A 20,304-nucleotide genomic window follows, 5' to 3' on the forward strand; every position below is an offset into this window, starting at 1 on the left:
AATAGAGCACAAATTACGGAAGAATATTAAATGGAACAATAGCAACGCAAAACTATATTGGGTAGGGGATGAAATATTAAATTCATAAACTCGTGCTGAAAGAAAAACAAAACTTCTGCACTAGCGGAAAAATCAGGTAATTTTGAGTTTGGCCGTCGATTGAGGTAAAATTCGGGAGTTTTTCGAAACAATTCCGGAGGGTGAGAGAAGAACATAAAATTTGGGAGAGTTGGCACGTATGGAACTAGCATATATCTGTCAGTTACATAAAAACGTAAATATATTTGTAGAAAAAACACTTAACAAAAAAACTAAAAAAAACATTTCCTTACCTTGCAGCTTTCCATTAGCCCCTTGAACCCTTTTCCAATTCAATACAATTCCACATCGCTGCAAAAAATGTGAAGAAAAAAAAGCATTAGGCATTTGTTAATATGATTTGGCATTAAAAATAAAGAATAAAACTGGGATATACACAAAGCACCAATGTTTTATAATGGCATGCAAACTAATATAAACTCATCGTCAGACATTTTTAAGACACAAAATTAGAAAATAAAAATATTCTCCCTAAGCGTTTGTTAACTACCCTGCCTACCTTTTGATCCCAAAAAATGTGTATGCTACAATGACAGGAAAATTTTAGCAATTACAATTTATTAAATTAAATTTTAGCAATTTCCTTAAAAATGATTCACAAACTTTTCCAGGGTTCCTACACTATTTTGAGAAAACAATATCCTGACTTTTGGAGGTTTTTCCTGACCTTTTACAATAAAATTCCTGACCCGCTGTTTCCCACTCCAACAAAACTTTTAACATTGCAGTTTCAATTAGAAATAATATGCTACTTAGTCATAAGTATCATATATTGAATACGATAAACACTTATATATTAAAGTGGAATTGTGTAATAGCACTTTATATCCCCAATTATATTTTCAGAAAACTTGTGAAACATATTTTTAATTATCATGATTAGATTAAACTTTTAGTGCATTTTTGTAGTTAGATACGAAAACTATTTAAATAAAAAAATCAAGAAAATCTGTTGGATTATGTAAATATTATTTTATTTAATGTTAAGTGGAACCAAATGCATGAGTGTCATCAGGATATAAAGGGTTAATCAAATCTGCGAGATATGTATCAGTATCCTCAAATAATATTTACTCTTAAAACATACGAGAACATTTGTTACATTAAGTTATTAATTTTTAAAAATCACCAATTCACTTCAAACTGACTTTTCTTTTAAAAGATAATATTGAAATATAAAAGGAAAAAAAGTCAAGAAAAGTTAATTGTATACAAATAAAAATTCAGATAGAAAAATTAAGCAAACTTGTGAGAAAAATAAAATCAAAAATATCATTTTTTTTCTGAGTATTTTTAAATTTCTGTAATACTGTAAGCTTCCGGAGAAACTCAGGGGCTCCTATGTTACATAATATTTCTCAACATATTTTGTTGTTTGACAATTTCTGAATCAAGAGCATCCAGTTCTGTTGCAGCAGTTTTAGTCAATTTAGATTTTCTTAATTTCAAATTCTTTTCTTTTATTCATTTTCCAGAAATTTCAGCCTTTTTATTCTCTTCGTTTCTCTTTTTTTTAGCTTCTAATGCATGTCTCCATTTATAAATGAAACATAATCATACACGCCTTTGTGAAATAATAGTCTTCATTGAGGTTTTCAACCAATAAGCTTTTATTGATTGAAAAAACCCCTTTGACTGTTGCATTACCACGAGAGAGGATAAGAACAATTTTTATAACCACCCACAAATTTAAATTTTTTTTTTCTCCGTGCAAATATTTCGAAAAAAAAATTATCTAATCTTTTTTACTGTGGATTAAACTCTAAGAAACTCTTTTGCTCTTCTTTTTTTTTTGGCAGCATCACAAAACAGTAAAAATTCCTTTTTTGCTTTTTCTGCTGTTGTTTCAGCAGAACCCTGTCTGTAAACTAGTTATTCACACAAAGAGCAATAAACCTAACAACCCTATGAAAAATTCCTTATCATTGGATGAACAGGAGGAAAATTGCTAACAGGACAGGTTCTACCAGGGAAAGACGAATGTTATTATGAGGAAACTACATATTTTGAATTACAGAGTTTTTCCTTGAAACTTTATTTTTGCCTGTCAGTCTTTAAACTAATTTTTTTTATTTTCCTAACTTGATGACTATGTAAGAAAAATCCCGACTTTTTAGCTTAATTTTAGAATATCCTGACTTTTGCAGGTTTTCCTGACCGTGTAGGAACCCTGTCTGATTTAAAATGTGTGCTTAATTGAGATGCATCTATTTGACAATTGTTAATAAAGAGCCATGCAAATACTACATTACACGGATAAGACACAGGGATTTTCTTGCTTATTTTTGTTAACATGAAGGAAAGGGTATCAGCAAAGCTCATGATACACTAAAATCTCTTTATATTCAACCCATATATCCTTGCATATTGCAAAAATAGTATTAATTAAAAAAAGTAATAAGAAGAATTCCATCAATATAGCGAATGGGAAGGGAAAGCTACATTTACCTTTTCAACTGACAAGGATGTCCGGAATCACAAAATATACCTGAACACCAACAGAGGCTCAAAATGTAAGAAATCAGCTTGCTAGGTAAGTAAAGAGAATCAGTTACCTATCACATTAACCTGTACAACTCTCTTGGCTAACAACAAGCTGTTGCAGAAATTCTTTACTTTAATTAAACAGATTCCAACAACACGTTATACACAGATAAACTTAATGGAAAAATTTGTATATTTTTCATGATTCATTTTAGCTTAACAGTTTTGATCTGCGATACAAACTTTTTTTTAGGAACACATTATTTCATAACAGAAGAAATAAAATATGTAATAATAATAAAGCATCCATAAATACAAAAACAGAAATGAATTCAAAATATCTCGCACTTACTTGCAATATTTGTCTAACTAAATTGTCAGGGGCTCTATCAGTAATATTGCCCACAAACACAGTGACAGGTGGTCCTTTTGGTACTTCTTGCTCAACATGATTCTAAAAGAATATTAATGTTGTATGTCTTTCAATAATTTATTAAAAGAAAAAAATATAAATTTTTTTCTTAATTAACTGCAACTACTGTTTTAAAAATGCCGTTACTACAACTACTTTTTCGAAATGCTGTGATTACAAACTACTTTCAAAAAGTAGTTTCTATTGAACTACTTTTAGGAGACTAATTTTGCTGGAGAACTTAATTTACATTTATGTTCAAAATGGTTTGGATTAAAAAATTGTCTTATAAGGAATTGTTAAGAAATATTTATTCTTGGAACTATTCAGGAATTGTAAAAAAATATTTGTTCATAAGCCAGTTTGTCATTCCAAACCATTTTTTTACGAATATGTTCTTTGAATCTTTAACTTTTTATGCCTTCCTTGAAAGCGAATTTAGAAACGTTACAAAATTATTAAATATTTTTCGATTTTGTTAAGTGTTTAATGCTATTTTATTTCTTAAGAAATAAAGTACATAAAAACTACATAGAAAATATATCTTCACTTGCATTGGAATAATATGCACATATTCTTTTCGTATTTCCTGAGTTTACAATCGCATCTAAAGGTACGGCTAAAGTGATAAATTAACTGTTATTCGTAATGGCTAGATTAAGGGAAAAAAACTTTTTGGCCTGAAACATCAGACACAATTAATGCTCAGCCACAGGGGCATTTTCATTGCGTACCATGACAGACCTGCGATTTGTACCAATCAGATAAAAAAAAAAAAATGTGTTTGTAACTAGTTTCTTTACTAAACTAACATTAAAAGTAGTTGTCAGGAATGCCTACAAACCAAATTTTTTTTTTTTTCTGTATTGCACTACTCACTATAACACTTCTTTTTAAAAGTAGGGCACTATAGCAGTTTAGCTAGTTGTAGCACACTTCTTCGGACCACTGTTCAAAAATATAACAAAACAATAGCCTTTTTTAGATTACCCAGGTTTCATACATAAAGTTTGTAAAGAACACGGAATAAAATAAGTTAATAGAGGAAACAAACAAGTTTACTAAAAGTGTTTAACATATTTATAGTCAATTATGATTTCCTTGGTGACTTGCAAGCTTCAGCATCTAATCCTAAAGTAAGTTGCTAGTTCTAATATGCATCACGCAATTTATTTTTTCAAGGCAATAAAAATGATCAGAAATATTTTAGAAGACAAACTGAAGACTTAGCGTTACATTCATTAACCAACCTAGCACCTGTAAGGCTTAACCTGATGTTTTTGTTGCCAATAAAATAGCTTATTCGTCATATTTACACAAGGTTGAGTAAAAGTCATGAAACTGCATTTTTCATTTTTTCCAATAGCTTTCATTCAGCAGTTAAACTAAAAAATCTGCAGTATCTTGCTAAATATCCTTTCTCAACTTGATGTAAGTTCATATTAATTTAAATTTAATGCATGTAATAAATTTACAAACAATAAAAAAAAAATATATATAATTTGACAAACACTCTTAAATAATTCTGCTTTTTTGTTACTTGCTTTGCTACACAATGAGTCAGATAAATTAAGAAAAGTATTTACTAAAAAGGGGAAAAAAGGGCCATGTTTCTAAAAACAATTTTTAAAAGTAGGAAGCAGTATATACATATTGAATTTCATTTAACATAAGAGCGCTTAGCCTTCAGGCTAAATTATAGAAAGCATTATCTCTCAGATTGAAGCTTTGACACTTAAAATCTGCCAAGGAAAAAATATCAGTTTATACAGACAGGAAAAAATAGGTTGTGACTAATTTCATAACTCTAATTATTATTTTCGGTAATTAACTAGTTTATGCCAAGCGAGTTCCTCAAACCAAAAAAATTACATTTAAGTGAATAAAAATCTAATCAATAAGTTTGTTAAAAAAAAATGTCATATTTCAGATACATTCTTCAAATCATGAAAATTAAATTTTTGTAAATAAAAATCAGATCATTTGGTCAAGAATTTAAAAAAAAAAAAAAAAAAAAAAAAAAAAAAAAAAATCAGGACTGAACATTTATTTTGTAACCCTTTTTATTTATTAATTAAAAGTTTTAGATAGCTTGATCAAATGGTTGTTTAAAATTAATTAAACACATAAAAAAAAGTAAATTAAAACTTACTTCGTATTTTTTATACATGGGGGGATTAATCTTTTTAATATACTTCTGTGGTTGAGGCATGGGAATAGGAGCAGGCATAGTCATGGCAACAGGAGCCATCATCTATAAATGATAGAAAAAAATTATTTCTAACTATAAAAATATATCTTATACATACCTGCCAACATTGGAGAAATAAAATAACTGAGATTTTATTAACCAACACAAATTTGGGTTTACGACTACTGATTTTCAACTTCACAGCCTTGTAATTCTGAACCCAATCCAGAAAACAAAGGAGCTCCTGGATCAAGTATTGGGAAAAATTTGCATTTGTGAAGGACTTTCTGATGGAACTAATCGGCATTTGCTAAACCCAGATGCATTTGATAAATATGGAGAGGAAAACCACGAAAACCTCCCACAGTTAGCCAGACGACAAGGGGTCTCTAACCGGTGATCCGTCTACCACTGAAAATATTTCATGTCAGCACTGTGGTTGGTGAAAGCCAGATGCGGAATTTGTATTGACCAGTTTTCGCTGGGATTCAAACCTGGGTTTACCCCATCGGAAGGCAAACGCTCTATCCCCTGAGCCATCATGGCTCGACTTAAACAATTATCCCATAACATACTTCAATACTGGCATTAGCACCATCTGTTGAGGAATAAAAGAAGTATTTTTGCCACCAGTGGATATTTTATCACCAAATTGTTTTAACAAATACGGAGAAATTTGAGAATATACAGGTAAACAGAAGATAGTCGTAAAATACAGGAGTTTTCATTAAAAAAACAGGGGGACTTGGCAGGTATGCTTATAAATACTAAACGAATAATTTTTCATACATAATTTAAAATTAGGCATTACTTACTGGTCCAGGCATCATTCCAACAGTCATAGGTATCATACCTGGAAAAAAATCTCCTAGTTAGAAGGAAAGAAAAAAAAAGAATCAGAATGAGATAAATGTATATGCAAAAGGATAAAAATTGTGAATGATTCTAAATCTAGTTACCCATTGGTGGAACAGCATAAGGGGGTGGCAACATAGGAGGCACAGGCATGCCTGGTAATGGTAAAGGAGGTCCGGGAGGAAAAGACATCTTCGGTACAGCTTTAATGAATTTCAATGGAAAAAACTGTAACAGAAAAATCCTTCATTTGAATTAAAAATAATTTTTACAGATATATCTTAACAGCTATCTGCAAGTTGTAGTTTATCAAATGATGAGTTTTAAAATAAACACTTCAAGCATCCTATTATAAACAGTCAATTTTTAGTGGCAGATTTATCGTGTCGGAAATTGAGGAAAATTCAAGCAGAAAAGGAAGTTTTGAAATTTTTTAACATTAAATCGGAAACATTATAAAAATAATCCCCTTTGGAAATTTTCAGAGGGAAAAAAAAGCACAAAAAAATTTTTCATACATTTTTTATAAATTTAAAATGTTACATTTTAATATAATTTTACACGGATAAAAATTTTTTTTAGTTAATTTATCATTTATGGAACTAAAAATCATTATTAATTCAACTATAAATCTGTATTATCTGTTTATTTTATTTACCAAAATTAAAACCTAGATATTTTCTTAGATTATGTAAAACTTCGTCGAAAGCAAGTCGAAGCTATGCATTAATGAAGCAAATATGATTACTAATGTTGGCCTAATTCTTACTATAATAAGTAGACAACCTTGCATCAAATCTTTAACTTTTCTTTTCATACAGCATTAATCTATCATCAAAGTGAATAATAACCCCCTTCCCAAAATAAGATATATGACAAATTTCAAAATTTTACAAAGAATATGCAACAAAAATTACTTTTAAAAATTGCAATATAATTTTTAAAAACTAAAATATAAAATCATACACTATTTATCAGACTATATTTAAATGCACATAAAATCAAAAATAAAACAGATATTAATACAAAAAAAAAGTGAAACAATACAAGTCAAGATATTGGAATTGAATTTACACCATTATTGGAAAGAGATTAAAGTTATGAGAGCAGAATATCACTGTTACAGGAAAAGTTACAATGACGAAGACAGTTGACAACGAGACACAATTTTTTAAATTGAAGAAGAGATGCTGTCCGAAGAATGTGAATGAATTTCAATGAACTCACAAAGTGTTAGGAAGGAAATAAAATTAGTCATACAAATAATAATAATTTAATATAAACATACCCTATTACTACTACTAAGTCAATGTGCAATATGACTACAGATAAAATTCTCCCTGTTAATAAAGTACAAGCAATGATGAATGTAAATAAATTCAAAAGCAGGCAATAAAAACTAAACAAGAAAAAAAAACACATGCCATTCAAACCTTTGAAATTTTAAATTAGTTCATAAAAAAGCATTGGCAAATTAATAAATAAATAAATATAATAAGCATACCCATATGCAAAATATATATATGCAATACTTCTGAGCACTAATAATTCTGAAATAAAGAAACTTTTTCACACTTTATACACAAGTTCAATATTCTTGTATAATTCTTATTTCTCTATTTCTGATTCAAAGATATAATCAAATTTTCATAAGATAATTTTATCTGTTAAATAAATTTTTTTATTTACATATTCCTTGCTTATGAAGGCTGAGAACCTATTTGTGATAAACATAAATACTCATAAGTGTTAATTTAAAAACTGCTTATGTTACTATTGTTACAAAATAGGTCTTTTTAGGGAAACAACAATGCTAGAAATAACAATACAAATTCCATTTAATTTTTTTTCCTTATACTAGTAAAATGGAAAATTGATTAGAAGGTGATGTTTGTTATTTTTAATGATTACTGCATTTTAAATCGTTATTTAGAAGGAAAAGGAGTTTTCAAATGAAAATAATAATAACTACATTCATGCAGTGTTTAAAAAAAACTTTATATTTTGCTGATACAGGATCAACAACAAGTATTCATATTTTTCAAAAATAATAAAATAGTGCTGTAAACTATCGTTATATAATTCATAGCTGTTAACATGGATAGAAAAAAAATCCAGTAGATTTTAAGAAATGTAAATTTCATGATAATCGTTGCATAATATACTAAATATTTTACACATATGGAATTTTATGATCATCTAAATAGAAACACTGCAATATTTTCCAGTTATGATTGATATTAAATGAAATGTTAAGCATTATATTTACTCATAATTTTGAATAATAATAGGCATTTAAAAAGGGAGTTCTGAATAAAACAAACTAAACTTGTGAACAAAAAAAAGTTTTAACTGGTTTTTATAAATGAGGCCCCTTTATTATCTATTAGCAATTCATATTTAAATATTCAAGCAAGCAATAATCTGTGTAAAAATGCTATTTGAATAGGGATTTTTTTTAGGAAACTTACTCAATTTTGGGGAATTTTCTAAAAATATATGAAAACCAGGAGAAACTGGTAAAGTCCAGTAGAGTTGGTAGCTATGATAATTAATAATAAATTTGCTAATAAACACAAATAACTTGTCCCAAGTAGGTATCAACAGTGCTTTACTACACATATTGATATGTCCCCATAAATAAAATTTTGAATTAAATGAAAACAAAGCAAGATAATAGCAAAGTGGGTTCATGAACTTTAAGGGGTTGAAATGAGAATTAGGGAAAATGAGTCATTAGCTAGCAGAGGGAACAGAAGGAAGAAAAAAAAGTTAATAATTTCTTAATAAATTCTTAAACCCAGTCACTCTTTCAACTCTACAAAACTGGACATGGGACACAACAAAATAACTTTTTATAACCTAACTCGCAGCAGGAGCTAAACTAAATTAATAAAAATTCCAATTAATTTTAGTTTATTTCATTTCAAATGAAATTCAATTGAAACTAAATAAAATTTTAATCGATATCTACGTTTCCTGCCATAAAATACTAGCTTTACTTTAAACAAATTAGCATTAAAACAAAGTACAGTACAGAACCCGTTATCCGGAATTCAGAAAACCGGAAAACCAAAAAACCGGAACGAAATTCGATAAATTCCCCCCCCTTAAAAAAAATTTTTTTTTCTCCTCATAAGATTTTAGGATTTTCCTTTCTTTTTTGAAAGATGTTTACCTTACCATCATTTTGGAAATAATCATTAGTGTATTACTTCATCGTTTTTTCTTCTTTTTAAGATTATCTCTGATTTTTTTTTAGTTGGGTTTAACAATAAAAAAAAACAACTTTTTGTAGCGATTCAGAAAACCGGAAAAATCAGTTATCCGGAATAGCGATGATCCCGATCGTTCCGGATAATCGGTTCCCTACTGTAATATAAGAATATAACAAAAAATATTTTTAAAAATTTATAACTTATTTTTAACTGAAAATTTTGTTTTGTAACATTTATTAATGATTTTCAAAAATATTTCCAGTAATTTTCCTAAAATAGGCTCGATTGTTTGAAATAAAAGTAGGAATTTTTCCTGAAAAATTTGTATATTTGCCTAAACAGTCTACAGAAAAATTTAGAATAGATAATTGAGATTGGAATTGGGCTAAAAAATAAGATTAGTAATGCCAAAGAAATAATTTATGAATATGACTAACAAAATTCAAACTTAAAAGAAAAGCAACTGAATTCATTTCAAAATACACAACAATCCAACTCTCAAAAATTCTGTTACTATTCATTCAAAATTTACGCACAAAGTAAAGAAACAGATAAGAAAAACTAAATGTATGCTAGGTGTAAGCATTTTTTTCCACAGATTTTCTAAGATAAAATTTTTTATACTGGTTAGCATCTTATTTCTACAATAATCCATTTAGTTCAAAAATAATACTAAAAGAGAAAAATGCTAATCTAAACATAAAACAAAAAGCATTTAATTTAGCTTAGAGAAAAATAAGAAAAACAAAACATAAAAATAACAATAAAATCAACAAAAATTAGAATTCTATAAGAGTCTGTAACAATTACTATAAGATAAGCATAACAAAATGGAAATGCTAAAAACAGAAATTATATTTATGAGGAAAATTAGTTAAAGACTGTTGTGTAAGAAATAATCAAATAAGATAAATTAATATAATTTGATTATTAATAATAATCAAATAATATAAATTAATAACGTACACAAAAGTGGCTAAGAATAAATACGTAGTTTATATTATAATTTAAATGAAAAATGCAGTTTTTTTTATTATAAACTTTATAAATTGTTATTGTGAAAATTTATTTAACTCTAACTTAATTGCAATATTTTAACAAAAATAATCACTATATTCAAATTATTTGACTCTTTTAACAATTTAACACATTGATAATAAAATAAGATATCTGAGAACTTCGGGTCTAAAAAAACTTGAACAACTTAAAACTTTAGTTAAAAGTAAATAAAATATTGATAATTGATAGTAATAAAACAAATAAGTAAAAAAATGTGCAATGCTTGAGAATTTTATGGAATATAATTTCAACGCAAAATACAGAGAATATTTCTTAACCTTTGAAACCTTAATAATGGATCCGTAATAATTAATAGATGAATTAATAACGGATTCGCAATAATAAGTAAATGCATTCGCAATAAGTGCAATTTCCATTTTTCTTCTTTTTTTCAGTTTTACTTTATAGTATTATTAATAAACAACATGCAAAATAAAACAATAACAATCAGGAATTTTTTTCTCTTTTAAATAAATAAGTTGGTACACAAGGAATGCCGATAATGATATGAACTGATTTCAGTTTCCTCAAATAGCACAGATAAATCATGCAATCTTACTTTCTTTTTAGTGATTAGGAAATTACAATACACAATATATTAATTTCACTAAGGGAGAATCTAATTTTAATATAGTAAGTAAAGTTTCAATCAGGAAAAAGTGCTTGATAACTGCAATAAAGCATATCGAAACAAGAAAAGCATGCAATGTTTTTTGGATTACTACCATACTTACCACTTATATAGTAGGAGGTTCAATTTCTTCCATATATTTGTAGGCAATTATTGTTGAATTTTAAAATCATTATTTTTTAAATGAATATTCATATAGTACTTGAAATCCAGTGCCTTAAATATCTTCTTTCAAAAAAATACATAATGAGTAATAAAACATGTCACTATGTAAATCAAGCGCAGCTCTATAATACAAAACTAATTTTTACAGATAATCTGAGAGAAAAAGTATTGAAAAGGCAGAAGTCGTAAAAATGAAACTTGCAGAGGTGATACACGCTATGTGACTTAAATGAACACAAATTATATTTAGTTTAAAAAAATTCTACACTAACTTCATCTTAAGACTCGCTGCCTATTTCAAGTTATTAAAAACTTAACATAATTTGATTGTAACTCCAGAAAAACTATTCTATCATGCACAATTATTATTCATAAATGCAACTATTCAAGTTAATTGGATTTTAAAATTTTCTACAAAACGCCTCTTCAGTGCCACCGCTGTTTGAAAACTTTTTTTATATAAAAAAAAAATAATTTTCCTAAAAATAGCTCAATGCCTTAACAAAATTGTTAGCTAATCTCTACATTTAGTTAAAACAAGAAAAATAATCAAATCACAAGCTAAATATAATAAATGGAGTGGAGTCAAAGCAAAATACAATAAATAAACAGTAGGTGTGTTAAACATAATAGCAGTGCACATTAATTACTACATAAGTTAAGTTCATAACAAAAAAAAATCTCAAGAACATTTTCTTTCTTAAATATTTTCATAGCTTCTGTCAAGACTAAACTCCTGTTTGTAATAATTTGAAGTAGAAAAACTGATAATAATCCTACACAAGGTTTAAGCCATCCTCACAAACATAGCTGCCAACTCAATGTTTTTTTTCTCCATTAATAGTTCTAACTTAGAAAATTATACTAAGAAAATTATATTTTTATTAATTAACAAGAAAATGCTTATTTCATCATTCAAAAAATTACAATTAATAAAAAACTAAGCTTCAAATCAACTTGCATTAAAATTATTTTGATGTTCATATAGAAAGGGATCTCTAACCTTTTTGTAAGAATGAGGCATTACTAAGTACAATATAAATTTTTTTAATTTTGATATAATGAAACATGTTTTTCAATTGCACTTAAATTGCACTTAAATTGCACTTTATTACAACAAATGCTTGCGAGTAACGTGGCGTCTGCTAATCAAGTCCATAATAAAAAATTTTAAGTTTTAAAGCTGTATAAAAGTATAAATTCGAACAAATTGTTAAAAAAACTAATTACAAATAATTTAGAAATAAATAACTGAATAAATATCTCTGTAAAAAATAAATAGTACAAAAAGGTTAGAGATTCCTTTCTATATGAACATCAAAATAATTTTAATGCAAGTTGTTGATTTAGTTTTTACAACAATATATTTTACTTGTGTTAGTTATAAGTCTTAAAAAATATTAACTAGTTCTTGTCAAATTTATTTTAGAAACTGCAGCAACTTTATATAAGTAAGAAATTTTATTTTAAAAAAAGGGCTTTAAAATTTTATATTTAACACAAAAATTTGTAAAAATCACATCAACGCTAAAACTTGTATATCGTAAAAATGGTTTAGCACAAAATAGAAATAGGGAGAGACAAAAATAGGAGCTATATCTGCAATTAGAGAATATTGATATCAAGAAAAAAGAAAATTTATAGTAAAAGAAATAATAAACAGGGTGCATAGCCAAATTTTTCAACAAAAGATAAGCACCTTTTAAGCACTCAAAAAACATTTTCAACTTTCCAAAAAAAAATCCCAATTAGGATTTGTGCAGTAATAATTTTTTTTTTCTTATAGTTTAAAGTTCTTAATTTACAAACATAAAATCAATAAAATTCAAAAACACTTTCAAAAACTTTACATAATCATGATAACATAACTAGTTTCTGATAAATATTGCAGAGAAAATTATGAAAATCATGCATTTTTTGTAATTTAGAACGATAATCGACAAGGCAAAGAAAAAATCTTGTTAAAAGATAGAAAATTAAGCACTTTTATCAAACACTGAATAAAAAAAAGCATCTTTAAGGGCTTTTAAAAAATTAAAATCAAAAATAAGCATCTTTAAGCACTTTTTAAAAAAACACTATGCACCCTGGAAAAAAAAGAAAAGAATTAACATTAGCAGTCAGATGTAAAGTTAAAGATGTGTAACTGAGTAAGAAAAAGAAATCAAAACTACTTTGAAGAAACTTATCACAGTGGACATTGCTAGAATTTAAAATATAAATGAGATATAAATGGGACAAAATAATCATAAAAATTAAATTTGAATAAGAAATCAATATGAGACATTTTGGCAGCTATGCATTTTAATACAAATATGGAGATTAAGAAAACAAATTCCATGAGTAATTAACTACCAGAAAGCTATAAGTACCCATATTAACAAATCTGGTACATGCACAAATCTTGAAACAATGAAGTAAATTTACGAAAAATATTTAAATAAAAATATCAAGGCATGTTGATGCAAAATCTAGAAAATGCAACAACTATAAATAGTAAAGACAAATATCTTTATCAACAAAATTGATTACCAGGGTTCTGCAAATACTTTTACTGATAAGCACAAGACATAATTTTAAAAGCAATGATAATCGTTAAGCACAGCAAACTATTGACAGAAGTTTAAACACAAGCAACACCTACAGAGTTACGATTTCCAGCATGGCAGATAAATCTTTGAGATTGAGGATTCCATGTTTTACTGTTGCAAAAAATTCGATGTATAATTTCTTAGTGCGTTTTAATAGTGAAATTTTGTTTCATAGCTGTTGATTTTTGTAACCAGCTCAGTCGCTCTCAGAGCTCGCTATTTTGCGGCTTCTTACTGCATGATAAGATTTTTTTTTTTGTATATATGTCATTTCAACGATTAATAAGGAAAAAAATACTCAGCAACTGCACTACATTTTTATAACTTTAACTCCTACTATTTCACAAAACTCAAAGAACCGTGAAAGGTACTAGCCAGAGAAAATACTCCGATACTGCAGTACTTATGACAAAGTCAGAGTTTGAACTTGCAAAATATTATTTGCATAAATAAAAAATCCATTTGATTCTAAAAAGAAAAAATTCAAGAAGCATTTTGTTTGCATAAGTCAAATAAATCATACTACAAAGAAAAAAATTACTTTATTTAAGCGTTTAAATTAGAAAACAAAATTAATATTATGAAGTTTATTCTCAATGCCAATCTTAGTCAGTTTTGTCATGGCATTTTAAATATAACAACCATTTATTCACAGACAGTGGAAACCAGGCATCCTTAAGACTCAGGACTACTTAATTTCCTGCTTCACTTTTTATTAAAAAAGAAGCCCTATTTAAATTATAAATCTTTTTAAATAATGTAAATTTTCAAAAATTACAAAATTTAACGAGTAAAGAAATAAATTAGTACTTCAAATAAGTTTTCAAAATTAATAAAAACCTCAAGAAGGAGGAAAAAATACGATCTGTAATATTGAGCAGAAAATTTCTTAATGCTCATGAATTCCAAACATTAATAGACAAGACAAAGATTTTCACAAAAGAAATGATTGCTGTCCCATTATTTTTCCTCCCCACATGATGGAGAATTGTACACTCCATCATCCTTTTGTGTCCTCGATACACTTTCTGATGATTTTAATGTGCTATAATGCGTAAGCAAAATCTCTGCTGATCATTAATGATTGTAAAAAATTGTTTATTTTTAAAGATATTTATCATTTTCAGGTAGTAGTGCTGTTAAACATGTGTTACAATAGTGGTAGTATGTGTTTATGTGTAACAATAGTGGTAGTGATTGTCTTACAATAGTGATAATAGTGAAAATGCATCATAAGTAATTGGTTATGAATTGAAATAATCCAAAAAAAAAATCATAATTCATCATATTAGTTTTGTAAGTTAAATTTAATTATTATCTATTGAAATCGAAGCACTGAAGAGGTGTAATTCACTGATTTAACAAAGACATGAAGTAATGGAAAAGTTATCTTCAAAGAGAAACCCTTGTTTAAAAAATCAAAAGTGACAACAAGCACACACAATCGTTAAGCAAGTAAAAAGAGAAAGTGCAAACACCACATAGAAGTAAGCATGCAAAAAAACCATGAAGCAACCGCTGACTGTACTTTCAATCTAAAAACACAAAGCAAGGCAACAGATGTGTAACCCTTACCAAATAACTGGATTATTAGTTGGTCGGATGACAGGAAAACTTGTTATTCCTCAATATTCCTAGCAAAGTTGGGTTTGTTATTAAATTGACAGCATTGTAGGATACAGATAGTCAAAAGTCACCGTTCCATAAAATATTTACCTCATTTTTACTCTTTCCCAGACAAACTTGCGGGTAGTCACAGAATCAAAGATATAACTATTTTTAAAGTTTTTGACTAAAACTATTACTTTAAAACAGAAAAATTATTATTCTTTATTTTTCTAAAGGGCATATAACATACAGGGAAGACTATTAATCAGAAACAGATTTACAAAAAGAATACTAGTACCCCTGTGGCAGAATTTTCTCGAGCTTTTTGAGACAATTCTCTCTAGTACTAATACCGTTCTGAAAATAATTTTTAATAATAACAAATATATATAGAGATTACTAATTTCAACAACAATACTAATACAAGCATTTCCTATTTACAAAAAAAAAAAAAAAAAAAAAAAAAAAAAAAAAAAAAAAAGAGAGAGAGAGAACAGTATATAATTTTTTTAAGTATAAATGCAAGAATTTCTTTTATATACTATATATAATCTGTTATTAATAGCAATTTTCTCCTGTTCTAAAAAATTTTTTTGTGTAGTTAACTTTTTAAATTTTTATCTAGTTGGAAATTACATTCTTATAACTTATAACATCAATCATTGTGGAATTTTTTTTTATTCTCAAAGCTCAGCAAAAAAAAAAAAAAAATTATGAGCGTTTCTTCTATGTTTGAAATGCGGGAAAGGCATTTTTTGTAAATAATTCTGCACTATAGAAGGAAAAAAAAGCTCAGCAAAAAAAAAACTTTAAAATATTCTGCAGATAAAAAAAAAATCTTAACTTTTTGCTTCCCAAATAAAAAATCTTTCTGCAAAAACTCTATAATGCTCTGTGACAATGTAGCGGTGTCGCCACTATTCTGCCATGAGGACTAGTAGTTCACTTTGAAATTAAGTATCAGTTAAAAAGCTTATTGAAAATTTCTTTGCTTCTGAAAAATCATTAATAAACAGCAAAGCTTTTAGACAGAAATTTTTTATAGCAGGCTAGCAGAGAAACAGAATATGATTGCCACTTCAGCAGCATAGCTTTACTTTCACATGTCTTTTTTAACAGCTTATTTATAACCATAAGAATTTGCAAAACTTGAATACAGAGGTGACAATTACAATTCTTTGGTGGGATGGAACAAAAGAATATATGATTCTTTATTATAAGTATTTTAAAAATGTTGAACAAGAAAAGGAATCAATATAGTCGCTTACAAAAGTAAAACTAGTATCATAACAGATTAACTTAACAATTTTCATTTTATAGCATTTATTTAAAGATTTATTTACCAAATATTAAGATTGTAAAAAAAAAAAAAAACCAAAAAAATCATAGTAAGTGCTTCTTTCAATTTTTAAATAATTTGTAGTTTTTAAAAACAATAACTTCAAAAAAATTAATAGTTACTAGAAAATAAAATTTACTTAAGAAAAGGCACTCACTGCTAAAATAAACTATTTAATAGAAATTTCAAAAATTTAATAAAATAATTTATCTTAAAGGACTACTGTTGTAATGTAGACCACCATATAGGAAGGAGAATCACCATAACACCACAACGTTCAATCTTACATAGTGCAATATTCGACCTAACTTTTTCAGAACCTTGACCAATACTCTGTACAAATACACCTTACTACTTTAACCCCACATTTAAAAAAAATAGAAGAATGTCCTTTATCCAAATTTGGCTATTGACTATAGCATTTTTACTTATAGATTAATACAAACCAGTTTAACAGTTGAATGATTATTAGAACTAGAATATCTAATTAGATTAGCAGTAACATTAAATAACACTTCTTTTGATAATAATTAAAACAGAATATTACCAAATAAAAGTTAATAAAATTGAACCAAGGTACAATATGGAACATTTAAGGATCTTGCAATAATTGTAGCTATGATAGCTGAGACTAATTTTTAAGACAAGCAAAAATTAAAGGGGAAAAAAAATAAAGTAATACAACTACTTATTCCTAGCATCATACAGTAAAATCTTTTATTTATTATTAACACATAAAATTTATAATACCATAATAAAGATTACATTTTATTTACTTTAAACAAAAGAACATAAATTAACATTTTAACCTACATCCATACATATTTTAATTAGATTTTTTCCTTATAAGTATTTCTTTCAGATAGTTTAAAATTTGGCAAATGCATAATAAAGTTAGGAGAAAATATCCATAATAGCAAAGATGCTCGAATTTGAACAAACATTTTTTTAAAGATTTGAAGAGAAAAAGAAATTAAAGTTTTTAAGTTAAATCCAAATAGATTTAAAAGGTACAGAAATATATGCTACCTAAAAAATAAAATACAAAATTTATACTTTATATTTAACTCTAACACATATGGAAATCCTTAATGCAATATAGTAAAAGAAATGAAGAATACAAACAATATTTAGTTCTAAATTATAGCTTTTAAAAAAACAAATATCTTAGTTTTGACTGTACTTTTAACAATATTCATTAAATTTTTTCTAAGTCTAGTAGTATAATTTTCTGTTTTATGCACATAGACCGATATGTTTGCAATACAATCATAGCTTATTCAATATTTATTTACAGCTTAACAATACCAAACCAAATCAACGAAAAAATAAAGTACATATAGCTAAACCATCAATAAACAGCTAGCATATAAGCAAATTTAATTTCACATCATCCCAAGTAAATTTAGAAAATACAAATAGAAACAAACGCTTCATTTTCAATTTATCTAGAACAGACAATTAATGGGGGATATTTCTGCATCCTGATCTGACATGCAAATTACAATCGCCAAGGTGCCAAATAGATTATAAACTTGTCAAACCTTTTTCAAATAAAAAAAATTTAGATCTTAGTCTGAGGGTGGTTACGTGTTATACCTTACAAGCTGATCCCTTTCTGTGATGATTTTATCTTTAGTTTCTTGCGGCCGCTGCCGGGATGACGCCAAGATATGGCGTTTATTCTGCCACAGATCACGATACAGAAATCTTCCTAATAAATGCTGTCCTTGGCATTATGTTTAAAAGATAATCTGCACTTTTGATACTTTTACTTATAATGTATTTAATTTAAATCACCCTCACCAAATTTAAATGACCAAAAATACTGAACTCCTTATACGTCTTTAAAAACTTAACTACTCTTATTTGTTTATAATTCAATATTCTTGATTTGCTAAAATTTTGATCTGAATAAATCTGAACCATAAATGATTCAAAAAGCTCAAATTATAATTGAAATCATATAAAATATAAACAATTGCTACAATTCTTTCATAGATTTTAAATGGCAACATAAAAATGTATTGAGAACAAAATATTTTACAAATATATATGTCATAGTTTTAAAACTAACAGATTTTTAAAGTTAAGTTCTTCATTTTATATTAATTTAAAATACCACAAGAAGGAAAAGTAGAACTAACCATGTAAATAATGTAGTTAACAACAGCTGGGTTTGATTAGAATCCAGTCATCTGTAAAAATTAAAAAACTGATTAATAAAAACAAGGCAAATTGACGAAGAAATTAATTCTAACAAAAATTCAAAAATGCAGTGAATGACAATTAAGTTAAAACTTTTAAACTGCTTTAATTACGATCCCAAATGCACAAAAATTAAGCTGATTATATAAATATGTCACTCATAAGACATGATTAAGATATGAAATTGGATTATTCAACAAAGAATAGTAAAATTTTGTTGGAAGAAAAGTAAATTAATCGTTTTCGAATTAAAAAGAACTTAATTGTTTCCAAATCATTAAAAAAACAAAACTAAGCAAATCATGAGAGTTTATAAAAGCTTAACAAGAAGTAAGTAAGTATTGCATTTGGCTAGAAATATAAGCAGTGCTCGTAAGAAAAATATTGCATGTTATTTACTCGGCTGCAAACAGTTATTCCATATCGGCCATTTGTAATGCTCACCTAGTGACACGCAAAGCAAATTGAAGCATTAAACGTCAAATTAATATGAAACTTTTGTAACTATCGATGATCGGAAGAGAAGTATTGAAAATGCTTAAATTTAAGATAAACTTATAACCTTTTCAGAAATGTTTTCATATATAAATACTTAATATTTATTCACTTCTGTAACTACAGATGACCACAGTACTACAAAATTCTGAAGAGTTAAGTTGAGCTGTGTATAGTTTTCTCAAAAGCTCACGAGAGCGCGGCCACCGTGACTAAGAACGAAAGTGATCACACAGAACGGTGACCGTACCTCCCGAGAAATATGATAATTTTATTGGTGAAATATATTTTGCCTTGAAAAACTCACCAATCAGATTTCTTTACTCCGTCAGCGGTGATCAGAGGTGCGGCAACCGCAATAGCTTTCAAATTCTTGCTCATAGAAATATTAAGGGATCAAAGGGATGCAGCTAGTGAACAAACAGAATACTCCCAATTACACGAATTATGACACACTTCTCCTTTTTTCCTAGAACTACAGCTTTTTTCCATAACATACAAGTCTATTCATCACATTTTTATCATAAATCATTTACCTTCATATTGTGATTCACGGTCTTATTCCTTTTCTTGTGTGGCGTAACTACCACAATAAATATTGAATACCAATTAGTCAGTATATAAAAGACAGGTTAACTTGATTCTATCTTGAGGTACCTTTTGATAGATGAGGGTTGACATAGTCGATTTATAATTCCCCTCATTGGTGACCTCCGGAGGTCATAAGAACTTGCCAATATAGATGGATGATCCACATTAAACAGTTGATTTGCTTAAAAATATACTGCTCAAAGAAAAAAAAATCCGGCGAAGTAAATGAAGTCTCCCGGTAAATAAACAAAAATGAAGAAAAAAATTGTGTTTTCAGTAGAAATGTAAACAATCTCGAGCTCGGGACCTACTCTGGTCCGGTTAAAAAGTTTGCAGCTGCTTACTACATGTTATTCTG

At 27.5% G+C, this 20,304-nt stretch overlaps 1 protein-coding gene across 12 annotated transcripts in view; it reads right to left on the bottom strand.

Annotated features, from left to right (window-relative positions):
- The window catches only part of LOC107451752 (RNA-binding protein 25), a 47,218-nt gene extending 27,643 nt beyond the window's left edge, over positions 1 to 19,575 (bottom strand). Inside the window, exons 1-8 of one of the 12 annotated variants that reach the window (XM_016067954.5) lie at positions 19,423 to 19,575; positions 18,800 to 18,850; positions 7,330 to 7,381; positions 6,146 to 6,269; positions 6,002 to 6,054; positions 5,148 to 5,249; positions 2,936 to 3,037; positions 333 to 390 (exon numbers count right to left, since the gene is read on the bottom strand). In XM_016067954.5, the coding sequence (XP_015923440.1) occupies positions 333 to 390; positions 2,936 to 3,037; positions 5,148 to 5,249; positions 6,002 to 6,054; positions 6,146 to 6,233 (403 nt within the window). In that variant the 5' untranslated portion in view covers positions 6,234 to 6,269; positions 7,330 to 7,381; positions 18,800 to 18,850; positions 19,423 to 19,575. Of the gene's footprint in view, positions 1 to 332; positions 391 to 2,935; positions 3,038 to 5,147; positions 5,250 to 6,001; positions 6,055 to 6,145; positions 6,270 to 7,329; positions 7,382 to 15,280; positions 15,340 to 18,799; positions 18,851 to 19,259 lie in introns of all 12 variants that reach the window. The other 11 variants (XM_016067951.4, XM_016067956.5, XM_071185937.2 and 8 more) reach the window with 11 other exon arrangements.
- Between the last annotated feature and the right edge of the window lie 729 nt (positions 19,576 to 20,304).

The sequence above is a fragment of the Parasteatoda tepidariorum genome, chromosome 5 (genome assembly GCF_982258835.1).
Source record: "Parasteatoda tepidariorum strain Cologne lab strain chromosome 5, Ptep-v5.0, whole genome shotgun sequence".
Lineage (NCBI taxonomy): Eukaryota > Metazoa > Arthropoda > Arachnida > Araneae > Theridiidae > Parasteatoda > Parasteatoda tepidariorum.